General features: G+C 39.3%; 1 protein-coding gene across 2 annotated transcripts in view; it reads right to left on the bottom strand.

Annotated features, from left to right (window-relative positions):
* The window catches only part of CAB39 (calcium binding protein 39), a 90,148-nt gene that overhangs the window by 43,697 nt on the left and 33,265 nt on the right, over window positions 1-13,186 (bottom strand). For both annotated transcript variants that reach the window (XM_028105317.2, XM_028105316.1), the window contains exon 2: window positions 6,559-6,715. In XM_028105317.2, the coding sequence (XP_027961118.1) occupies window positions 6,559-6,672 (114 nt within the window). In that variant the 5' untranslated portion in view covers window positions 6,673-6,715. The remainder of the gene's footprint in view (window positions 1-6,558; window positions 6,716-13,186) is intronic.

The following is a 13,186-nucleotide window of genomic DNA, read 5'->3' on the forward strand; positions in this document are numbered from 1 at the left end:
AATCTTATGATCTCACCTTTTAATTGAAGTATTCATACCATTTTTTTTTTATTAACATTCTTAGTTTATTGATCCTCTCATGAAAAATCTGCACAACCACCACAGATAAAGCCACTGCAGCATCTTTACTCCTTCTGTTGTCCAATCTCCAGCTCACTTTTTGCCAGCACCAACGCTGGCTTTTGCAGTCCCCCTGACTTTCTTCATTCTGTTCTTACGTTCCTTTCGCTGTTTTCTTGATGTCTTTTTCTTCTCATACAGGCCATGTCTTGCAAGTCTGTGTTTGGGTTCATTTTTCTTTGCATAATCCAAAGAACCATAAATCATGCCAAAGCCGGTTGTCTTGCCACCACCAAAATGGGTTCTGAATCCAAACACAAATATGACATCTGGTGTGGTCTTGTACATTTTGGCTAGTTTTTCCCGAATTTCTGTCTTAGGTACCGTTGCCTTTCCAGGGTGAAGAACATCAATGACCATCTGTTTCTGCTGAAGTAGTCGGTTAGTCATGAACTTCCTGGTCCGGATAGTTACTGTGTCGTTCATGATGGCGGCGAGCCCATTTAATGTGACTACTGATATGGTATTTGAGTCTATCATCTTGCTGTTTATTTTCCATTTGTCCCATCTGTTCTTTAATCCCCCCTTTTCCTCTTCTTGTGCCTTCTTTTGGTTTAATCAAGTTATTTTTAGGGATTCTCTTTTAGATGCCTTTGGCATCTAGTCTGGTTTTTTGGTTTTTGTTTTTATTTTCTTAAGATTCTAGTCCAAAGCTGTAGTTTTTTTCTGTATTGCATTTTATCAGTTAAGACCATGCCCTTCCTTCAACCTCTGCTCCACCACTCCTAGCTAACTAACCCTCCTCTGGTACCAGATTCAGTTATGTACAGAATTTACTATCCTTCTACAATATTTGTCATTCACAAACTCTGCCAATAAGCCCTTAATTCTCTTCATATAAACCAACAACAACAAATCAACAGCTTAGAGTTGAGGACAGTATCTTACAACAGATCACTAGAACCCTGCCTAGAAGTTCTGAGTGATTCACTAATCATGTCCACTGGGTATAATTATTCATCCAATCATTAAAAATGTCCTCTGAGCATCCTGAACTACAGGGGAAGATAATTAATGAACATAAAACTATTTGGAAGACACTAAGACCAACAGGGTAAGATCTCCTGAGAAGGGTCATTTATCTCACTACTTCTATGTGTGGTAGCACTAAAAGGGAATGTGATACTTGGCCAACGTCATAAAAATCTAGAAGATACCTGACTATTATACACTCTTATTAGTCACAAACTCAAAATACAGATTGTTACATATTCTCAGTAGTATCTGTTTTATCCTATTCAGTAGGAATTAAAGAGTTCAGAAGAGTTACAAGGTAACAGCATTTCAAGTTAACTGTGCTTTGTATTCTACTTTTATTATTATTTTTTTAAAGATTTTATTTATTTATTTGAGAGAGAGAATGAAAGAGAGAGCACATGAGAGGGGGGAGGGTCAGAGGGAGAAGCAGACTCCCTGCTCAGCAGGGTGCCCGATGCGGGACTCGATCCTGGAACTCCAGGATCATGACCTGAGCTGAAGGCAGTGGCTTAACCAACTGAGCCACCCAGGCGCCCCATGTATTCCACTTTTAATAAATGCAAATAGTCACTGAGCTATCTTTGGAAGGTTTAGAGTCTAACAGGGGGAAGAAAGAATAAACAAACATCATCAGTATATTAAAAATGTTAAGTGCTACAAAGGGAAATAGAGCAAGATCAAGAGGAACAGGAATGCCAGAGAGGACAGTTGCATTTTAAATAGGGGGTTGGGTGAAAAGTGACATTTGAGCAAAGACTTGAAGGTGATAAGGGAGTAAGCCAAGCAGAGAGCTGGAGGAAGAACATTCTGGGCAAAAGAAACAGCCACATGCAAAGGCTTAAAGGCAAAAGCAAGACTGGAGTGTATGAAGAAAGGAAGTCAATGCCGAGGGAGAACCTGGAGAAGGGACCATTGAAGCCACAGGCCTGAATGTCCAGGAAAAGGGTCATCATGTATTTTTCTGCTAAAGGGTAGGCAGTAAATATTTTAAGCTTCTCAGGCCACATAAGATCTGTTGCATATTCTTCTTTGCTTTTTAAACCAATCCTTTAAAAAATGTAAAAAACCATTGTTAGCTCACCAGCCTTACAGTAGGCCTAGGCAAGGAATTGGCCTGTAGAACTTAGTTCAGACCCTTGTAAGGACTCTGACTTTTACTCTAAGGGAAATATTATTTGGCTCATGTTTTGAAAGAACCACTATGCTTGTAGGGAGGCAAGAGAGACCAGTTAAAAGGATACTGTAGTAATCCAGAGCAGAGATAATGGTAGCTCTGACCAGAGTGGTAACCAGCAAAATGGGAGACATGGTTAGATTCTGGCTTTTAAACCCCTCCCCCACCCCCCAGATAAAGTGAATGGATTTGCTTCATGAACTGGATTTGGCAAATGACAAAGGAGTCATGGATGATGCCACACTTTTGGCCTGAAAAACAAGAAGGACCGAGTTTCATTAACTATGGTTGGAAAGACTGTGAGTGGATGTTTGAAGTGTTTTGTTTCAAAACAAAGTAGAATTTATATTCCTTCAATCCTGCCACAACTTTGTAGCTATTTTATTTATTCTTCTAGAACTTCAGAATAATTTTTAAGTTACAAAAAGATCCTACTGTAATTTGAATTAAATTGCTTTAAGCTTAAAAATTAATTTGAGAAGAAATGGCATCTTAACTATACGCCAGCTCACAACATGGACCAGGTATTCTTTGGTGTCTCTGAACAAGGTTTTATAGTTTTCTTCAAACAGGTTCTTCACACTTCCTGATGAAAGTATTCCCAGACATCTTATACTTTTTTGTTGCTATTATAAATGAAATACTTTCTTAAAATATTACAATTTCTAGATAGTTCTGATTGGCATTTAGGGATGCTATGAATTTTCTATCGATTTAGCTGTCCTTGCGAACTCTCATTTTCACACTGGTTTACTTGTGTTTTATACAGGTATGTGAGTATCTCAACAATGTAATTTTCCCTGTTTATTTGCAGTAGCTTTATTACTTTTTACTTCTAAGCCATTTCTTTATGTACTGGCTAGATTTCCAGAACAATGCTAAATAAGTCATAGCAAGCATGGTTTTAATGGGACTACCTTCAAGTTTTCAGTCTTAAGCATGAGGTCAAAGTTGTTTCTCATGGTTTTTAACTGAGTGATCAGATTTTCATCTTTTCACTGTTTTCAGGTCTCAGTTCCCTCTTCACCATGTGCATCAGTTGCTACTTCCTTTTGAATCTTGGTAACAAGGTGAGTCAGAAATTTCGGGGTCCTCCTCCCTCTTCTTAATCTACTTCAGAATAAGTAATTTGCATGGATTGCCTTTCAGAGTCGTCCTTTGAAATGAAATTTATTTTTCATAAATTCAACTATTTTTCTTTGCTTTGTTTATCCTAATAGTAGGAAGTCTATTCTTGCTAAGGTTTAAAGCAGTAGTTCTCAACCTCAGTGTTACTGACATTTTGGGCCAAATAATTCCTTGTGGGGGGCTTTTCCATGTTTAGCAGCATCTCTGGCCTATACTAACTAGATGCCAGTTGGAGCCCTCCCTCCAGTGTTAAAACCAATAATGTCTCTAGACATTGCCAAATGTCCCATAAAGGGGAAAATTGCCCCGGTTGAAAACTACCGATTTAGTAAAGTAGATGATGTGGATTCCAAAAGAGACTGAACTTGCTTTCTAAAGATTTATTTTTATTTATTTATTTATTTATGAGAGAGAGAGAGAGAGAGAGAGAGAGAGAGAGAGAGAGAGAGAGAGAGAGAGGAGAGAGCGGGGCTTGATCCCACAACCCTGAGATCATGACCTGAGCTGAAACCATGAGTTGGATGTTTAACTGACTGAGCCATCCAGACAACCTTAAACTTGCTTTCTGTAATTACAGAACTCATCTCCAATGCCACCTCCTCAATGAAGCTTCCTCATATAACTCATCAAAATTAGGATACTCCCCTTACCCGATGCAACCCACCTATACACATAACACCTCCTATTAACTACCACAGATTTCAAACCGTAGACCTCTGGGGACTCTGAGACCCTTTCAAGGGGACCATGAGGCCAAAACTATTTTCAATCAATACCAACACATTATTTGCCTTTTTCTGCTATACTACCATTTGCACTGATGGCACAGACCCCCCAGCCCAAGTCAAGACACGGACAGCAAACTGTACTGCCATCATTGTAATCTTCATCATCATGCACTCAGGTAACAAACAAACAAACAAACAAAAATGTCAGTTTCACTTAGGAATGTCATGAGGAAGCAGGAACGAAATAGTCATTTTATTGAATTTTGATCTTTGAGTACACATACATCTTTTTAACACTTGGTGTGATAAATGGGGAGTGTGCATAAAGCACTTTCTACCCCTAATTAAAGTATAATTTGCTGTCTTAAGGAAAAGTATTTGTATGACTGTTTGAGCTATGAGCTCAACAAGCCACTTTTTTAATGGAAAATCATTTTTACTTGAAAGAAAACTGACAAATCATTCAGGCCTGGATATCTGGCAGACATTTTCTTGAAAATGGAATAGAGTAAACCTGTCACTTTTAGGGAAAACACCCAACAGTATTTGTTACCAGATTTCAATTTTGAATACACCGGGCGTAAGTCTGACCACTTCCCAATACTTGGACTTTTCTGGTGGGATTAGTGGTAATACTGAAAAATGTGAATTTTTAATAATGTATAATGTGTCAGCATTTAGAAGATGTGTATATGTCAGTGATCCAATACTTTCTAAATGATGAATGTTAGAAAATCATGCATGGATAAAAGATCTTTTCAAAATGCAGAGCATGAAAAGTTTATTCATATACTTTCAGACTCTATTACAACCAAGGAACTATATCAATTGTTGAATTTTGGTTTGGTATAAAAAATATTCAAAATTATCTGAAAGGCTTTTCTTAAAATATACCTCCCTTTCCCACCTATACATCTGTATGGACCAGATTTTCTTTATATACTTCAACCAAAATAACATAAGATGGCAGACTGAACACAAACACAAATATGAGAATCTAGCTATCATCTGTTACACCAGACTTTTTTTTTTTAAAGTTTTAGCATATCATTAACCTTTATCTATATCTTAACTATGGGAATGCAAGAAACTATCTGGAATTTCCACGGGAGATCTACTAACTGAGTAGCCTGTCACAAATCCTAATCCCATGATTATGAACTTCTCTTCTTCATAGGGAACACAGGTAGACTTAAAAAGATGTTAAACAGTCTAATATTCAATAGCCCAAGACAGGAAACAACCTTCTAAAATAAACAATGGGGTGGAAAATGTCATTCCAATGAAAGTTTGAAACACTCATTCAAACAACAGTAGGTATCCAGCCCATGGGAATCAGGTACTGTGGAGGGCACAAGTGGACCAGGAATAACACATGGGTCAAAGAGTTCATGTTCCAATAAGGGAGACAAAAATCCGACACAAATAAAATCATGTTCAAGATGGCGGCAGTGCTGGCATTTCCAAAGGAGGTGGCCAAAAGGTAGAGATATCTTTTAGGGGACAAGGATGAGGTAGGAAATGGAGTACTCTGGGAAGCCATCTAGGAAAAGAAAGGTATAGGGTGGTTCTGAAAGATGAATGGCGGCTGAGGTGGAAATGCAGGGGGTAGATAAGACAAAGGCATGAAAAACAGTATAGCTGATTATTTGCTTTAGTTGCTCTAATAGAGGAAAGTTGAGATTGTTAGAGCACATAGAATAAGGGGAAGTGGGGTTGGAAATCACCTAGAGAAACAGAGACCAGGTCATGAAGCGCCTTGTGTGCCATGGGAGGAGTCTGCACAGCAGGTTTAAAGCAGGGGAGGTATTTTAGAAAGAGTACTAAGGACTAAGATACTGCTAAGGTCCTTAAGAAAGGTCACGAGGGTCTTCATCAAGTGGAAATGGAAGTTAGAATCAATTCATAAATCCCTTAGGAAGCAGGGGTTGATAACTATTTTGTGAACGATCACATCTTAAAGAAGAAGGAGACAGACTGGGATGAAAGCCAAGTTTTAGACTACGGTGACTGGGTGGAGGAAGATACTCGTCATGGATAAAGGGAATAAGGAAAGGAGGAAAGCAAACCGGGAGAGGTGTAAGTTTAATTTCAGTGGAAACAGTGATTTCAGGAATCAGATAAACCACTTCCAACAATGAAAACGAAACAAAATAAAACAAAACAAAAAACAAAACAAAAAAACCCCCCAAATTTAAACAAACTTGAAAACCTGAAACGAAAAACTGAGAAAAAAGTTAGAAATTGGTCTGTTAGATGGCAGTAAAGAAGAAAGCATATGGTGTTTAAGCAGCAGCAAATGCCACTTTAGGACTCTATTTTAAAAACCCCAAATTGGGATGTATTGATCTTTTAAAATCACCTCATAATCTGTCTTACTTTTGCTCTTAAACAAAAGACTGAAAATACAAAATAAAGCCAAATACATACCTTTTCTGCTTTTTTGTCAGAAATGTCTTGCTTTTCCAAAACGGCCATGCTCTCCTTCAGGTTCTTCACAATGTCTGCTGGAGATTTGTGAGACTTCCCGAATGGGAACGGCATGGCGGCAGCGACAGATGCCTCGCTGAGCTCTGCCTTGCTTTACCTGAGGACACAGCACAAGGCACAAGTGAGAAAAAGTAGAGTCAATAGAAGACATACTTTCTGAATCCTAATGTGGGAAGAAAATCAGTGTTTGAGAAAGTCATTTTACGACAAGACTCAAAATGAGCAGGAACTGGGAAACCCACAAATATACAAGGGAAATAATGCAGAGATATCTTAGAATTACAGAACACTTTGTACTTTTCAAAATACCTTATGTATCACCTGCTCTCCTAACCATCCATTTGAGGAGGAACATGCTGGTGCTGATGAGCAGGGCAAATAGTACTGCCAGGCCCCACACTAAGTACTTTAATTCATCATCTTATGGGATCTTTTTAAACAATTCCCTGAGGGACATTATTACTCCCATTTACAAGTGAACTTTAATGAGGTCAAGAAACTGACTCAAGGTAGTAAGCGATAAAACCAGCTCAGGTCTGTCTTGATCCAAAGTGTCTTTAATCACTGCACTATACCTTTAATTAACAGATATCTCTATTTGGCAGTTGAGGAAACTGAGGCAAAAAGCTAGGTAAGGAGCTCAGCCAAACAGCACTAGCAACGGGCTCACTCTCTAGGTCTCTCCAGATGCACATTGGCCAGTGTTTACACTGTTTCCTCCCAAGCACCCAGTTGGACACACACCTCCTTCTCTTCAGTCAGTTAGGGTCTCAGAGTTGGAGAGACTCTTGGACCCAGCCTTGGGCAAATCTCCCAGCAGATCCTCAAGTCCCTTAAGTGACAGTTTCAATGTGTACTCTTTTTGCCTGGATAAGACTATCTCCTATGAAGGAACTCACTGGATGAAAGCCTAGGGATAATGAACTTCTGGAAGTTCTTAATTTTTTGTGGGTAGCAGAAAACAATATTTCAACCACATAAACCACAATATTACATCATATAAAAGGAGGACATCAACTATTCCAAGAAGTCACCATGAAAAAACAAAGTTACTAACAAGACAAACAATGGAAGTAACTTGGAACAGGTCACAACTTATAATTACTTTTACTAAATAAACTGAAAGAAGTTATGTTCACAGACATTAAACAACCTCATATGAGATACCAAAAGATAACATTTTTGAGAAGAGCCTTATAGATCACTTAGGTCAGTGGTTTTCAAACTGTGGGTTCCAAACTCCTGTATTTAACTGTCCCTGGGGCCCACCGCCCACCTCTGCCAAAGTTTTTTTCCCCCATGTCAACATAAAATATCTCCAATGCACAGCATCATTAACACTTCTTTTGAACTTTGCCTAAGACTTCACTTGAATAAAGTATTTGAATGCTTTTTCTCTAAAGTTTGAGATACAGTGACCTGCATATCTGTTTATAAACACATACTCAAGGGGAAAGAGCATGCAAATTAACACTAATATTAAGCCTTCAATTAAATCATGAGCAAGTGTGTTATTTCTTGACATGTTTTGATATGATCTGTTCTGACCAATCTTTACACCCAAATATCACCTAGATAGCTCACCATCTTCCCTATCAGCTTGTAAATCTGCTTAATCACAGGACCAAAGAGAAATGTCCTCAAACACAGGTTCTCAAAAATCCAAAGATGCATAAAATTACATCTAAATATCTTGTCTATGACAAGAAGTTTAGATCAATTATAGCTGAGTTATCCCAAGTGGCTGCTACAGTATCTGATTACCTGGCTAGGTACACAAGTTATGTTCATAGACATAGACCTCCACAAATCCTGGATCATTCTTTCCCATTACTTTTTTTTTTTTTTTTTTTGAGGGGGGGTAATGCAGGTTGCTTTTCCATAAACACAGTGAATTCACAATCACAATAAATCCTCTGAAAATACAATCTTTCCTATTTGTACTCTGCAAATGATAGCAACGATGCTACAAGTCAATGCTGGGTGGAGGGTGGGTATGTTTAACGGTATTTTGCAGAAAGTGCTATGGTGCTATGCAACAGAGATACTGTCAGTTCTGGCTCAATGGTGGAGGAAGTGATTTTCCAGGGCAAAGGGGGTTTTAAAAGGTTCTACCATAAACCAAATCCTCGTCAGCAGAAGAAGTACAGCTGCCGAAGAGAACCCATATAAAGTGTTTCTGGGAGGGAAAGAGGAAGCATGACACAATCATTCCTTGTAATCAGTACACTATGCGGCCAAAGTTTTGCAGAACATATAAACTAGTAAGACTGTACTTTGAGTAGCGAGTACTCAAAACAAGAAGTGGACACACCTCAGACACCTCAGCAAGATCCCTGAAGGATGTGAAACAGTTTTGGAACTGACAATCACAAGAGTACGGAGATACCCGGGCTGAAGTAGCAATGATAAACAAGGATTAAGATGGTTAAAAGACACCTTTCACCATAACGACCTGTCTGCCTTTCCCACAGGGGAAGGAACCCTTTCCTTCTTTACCATCAGCAGTATTTCATGACAAGTATTTGAGAGAGTTTTAGGGATTAGTTACAAGAGCCCACTGATGAAGGTCCTTCAATAATTCTGCACTGCCCTTATAATAAAATCCAAGTTCCGACCATGGCCCTCCCAGGCTTTACCCATTTCCAAGTCATGGCCCAGTGCCCCGACCTTTATCACAGAGGTCCAGTCACACTGATGTCCCTTCTGTTCCCAGAATATGCCAACTACTTCTAAGCCAGAGTACCATGTTTGCAAATATGGTAAAAATCTTAATTTTTAAATCTAGATGGTGGGTATATGGGTTTTCATTGTTACTCAATTTTTCTGTATGTTCAGACTATTTCTTTAATACTGTTTTAAAACTGCCTGAACTATGTTTTGGACATAACTGGAGTTCATGAAAGAAATGGACAAAAATATATAATTGAAAAATCCATTTAGCTTTCAAATACAACCAATTTCCTCTGTCCCTTCAAAAAAAGTTTTTTTGGTTCATAATATACCTCAGCAGGATTCTTTGGGCTGAGCCAAAATTATTAATGCAATTGGGAGAAAACCAACCACTGTTAGGATTCTGGAGGGCTGTAGAAACCCATACCTACAACTCTCAAACTGGAGGTAAGCTTGTTCCGGATGGTGAACCGTGCTGTATGCCTGAATCCCAAAGATAAAGAAGCCTAAGACAGAAAATCTAACCTGAAAATTTGAGGGACTGGGAGGGGAGGGGGCGAGGAATAATTAAATATACTAGTTTCATATTAAAACCAACATTTATGGAACTTCATGCTAAAGCTGCATGAAAGGAATCTGCGTGAATACTGAGCACTGCACACCCCTTAGCTTCCGTGCACTGCTCTCCCTTAGCTGTTTCCCTTTCTCTCCAAATGCCCTTCCTTTCTGCATTTAATTCAATGACTCATCTTTACTTCAACATTGATGTCCTTCCGGGTTCCACCCTTGGCTGTGTTCTTACTCTATATTCCAACTGATCTCACCCACCCATGGTTGGTTTCTTTCTTTCTTTTTTTTTAAAGATTTTATTGATTTATTTATTTGAGAAAGCGAGAGCACAAGCGGGAGGGAGAGGGAGAGAAAGAAGCTGAAGCGGACTCTGCGCTGAGTGCCGAGCCAATGTGGGGCTTAATCCCACAACCGTGAGATCATGACCTAAGCCAAAACCAGGAGTCAGATGCGTGACCTACTGAGCCACCCAGGCATCCCTACCCATGGTTTTAATAATCTGGAATCCATCTCCTGCCCCAACCAATCAGCCTACATTTCCAACTAGTGCTCTCTATAAACGTCCTCCAGGCAACTCAAACCTCATCCCAAGTCCTACTTCTTTTTCTAAGTTCCCCTTCACAGTGAATGAATCCATTTTCATCCAGTCACAAACCCTGGTCATCATACCAGACAATTTCTACTTGTTAGCTCTTCCATATATAATCAGTTCACAATTTCAGTCAATTCTATCTTCTCAATCTCTCTATGCTACAAGACACCAAATGTAGACCTTCACTATCCTCCACATAGGGCAGTGGTTGTAAATGGGGGCAATATCACCCTTAGGGGATGTTTTGGGAAATCTGGTTCACATAAGGATTGGGACCACTGAAATGACCAAGAAACCCAAAAAACCAAAAACACTTTTTGTGCTGTTGTTCACATAAGCAAAGCCTTCAGCAAGCTTCTATATCCTTGGGGGTGGGGAGGGGGAAGTTGGGCTGGGGGCCAGAATAATGAAAGTCCTTCTATCTACTTCTGCACCTATGTCCATCACTAAGAGTTAAACTTCTAGTTTTTAAGAAATGGTGACATTATTCATTATGCAAAATTCAAACACTGAAGGACGACACAAGGTAGACAGTGAAAGTCACCAGCAAAGCCTATAGAGACAACAGGTATTAACAGTTTGGTATACATTCTTCTTTTCATTTCTTGCTCTATAACTGTGGTCTTTTGTACGGAGTCTACTCTCTTCTTCAAAACAGATGGAGACCAGATGATACTAGAAATGGTCACTTAACATCTTACAAAGAACAAAAACTGCAAATTACTGCTTTGTTATGTGAATACTCCTAAGAGCACAAAGCTCCACCCCAAAAAGTGCTGGAGAACATACAGAACACCCACGGGGAAAATAAAAGTCTAACATCATTAGAGTAAGCACTGCTAGGCACTGCCCTTCTTAGGCAATCTGACTGCTTCTGGCTTGTGCGACCGCCTCCTAACTGTAACTAATTGTATTCACCTATGTACTGACAAATACTGAAAAATAGTCAAATGGTCCATAAGCCACTCATTAGGACATTCAACCATTCACAAACTGACTACGCACTTACTATATGTCACAAACATTAAGGGCGCCTGCTCTAAGGAAGACAACACTTTGGTGTACATGGATGTAGATGTATGTGTGTAGAGACAATAAGGAAAAGTGCTGAATGACAACACATTCCTAGACAGTTGAGTTCACAGGACTCTACACTAACATATCTGTTAGATCTGACTCATAAACTTGGTGGTCAAAGCAAAAACTGCAAACAAACAAAAAAACCCACATACAATAATTAAGACTGTTACACAATCTTAAAGACTATTAAAGTACTTAATTAAGCAGTCATGGAAAGTGTGAAATGCAGTACACACCTGAACCCATTTTTAGATAGCTGGCTCTGAGGCCTAATGTCCTGCTTCTAGGGCTGATTTCCTTAATTCAAATAAATACTGAGTATCTACAACATGCCAGATATTGTGCTAGGTGCTTGACTATCCCATACAGTTGAGCAGGCCAATTATATAAAACACAGTGGTTAATTACACGGCTTTAAAGACAACCTGGGTTCAAATCCTGATTTCACCATGCCTTAGCTTACTTAAGACTTTTCTTCTTTAAGATTTTATTTTATTTATTTGAGACAGAGAGAGAGAGTACAAGAGGAGGTAGGGTGAGAAGGAGAAGCAGACTCCCTGCCGAGCAGGGAGCCCGAGGCAGACTCGATCCCAGGACTCAATCCCAGGACTCCGGTATCATGACCTGAGCTGAAGGCAGCCGCTCCACCAACCGAGCCACCCAGGCGCCCCCTACTTAGACTTTTCTAAGCCCCTTTTCCTCAACTCTAAAATGAGAAAAACAATAGCTACCTCACAACTTAGCATAAGAATTAAATCACTTAGTGCAGCATCTGCATATGGTCAAATCTGAATAAACAGTAATAAGGGATAGTTACGCAGGCTTTTTTTCTTCTTCTTCTAAAATCTGATTTGTGACTATTTCCACAATGAAAACTGGGTAAAAAAAGACTATCCTGACTGGATAGCAATATAAAATGAGTGATCTTGTTTTTCTTTTTAAACCTGCATCTCAAAAGTTTTGATTCAGCTTTTGGATGGACAGGATACATGCCCTTCTTAGCTGTAAATAAGATGCAATGACTTAGCTCCATTAAAATAAACCCTGAATAGCTTGAAGAAGCAACTGAACCTTTGGTTAATTACCAAAGCCACCAAATACATGCTCAACATTAACTATGTCAAAACCAAAATTAAATGTCCAAGAGATATAAAGATTTTGGAGTGTCTTTTGCAATTAATATACCTTGACTAGATTCCCAGGGCCCCAGGGTGTTCAACACTGGATACCCTGCAGGAGTCAAACTGACACTCTTGTGTAATAGCCTAGATGGTAAACCAGGGGGCTGTAGTAGTGGTAACAGCAGCAGTATTTAAAATAAGATCTCTCATAGGACACTTCGGAGATTACAAAGCACTGTTCACTTCTCTTTTCAATACCTTTCCTAATGACTTCCCATTTCATTCAGGGTAAAATCCAAACTCCTGACCAAGGCACGTAAGGCTCCTTGTGATCCACTCCTCTCTGTTCTCATCTCTTACACTCTAGACTTGAGCGCTTGAATTCCTGTGCCAGGCCTAAGTACATTCCCCATACTGTTTATGGAGAGCTCTTAGCTCAAATCACCATGGCTCTCTCCCTCATTTTACTCACACTTCTACTCAAATGACACCCTATCAATAGGGCCTTCCCAGACCACTGTTTCCAAAATAG

This window comes from Eumetopias jubatus, unplaced genomic scaffold (assembly GCF_037043125.1).
Source record: "Eumetopias jubatus isolate StellerSeaLion01/CBP00866 unplaced genomic scaffold, mEumJub1_p1.0 scaffold_3, whole genome shotgun sequence".
NCBI classification, from domain to species: Eukaryota; Metazoa; Chordata; class Mammalia; order Carnivora; family Otariidae; genus Eumetopias; species Eumetopias jubatus.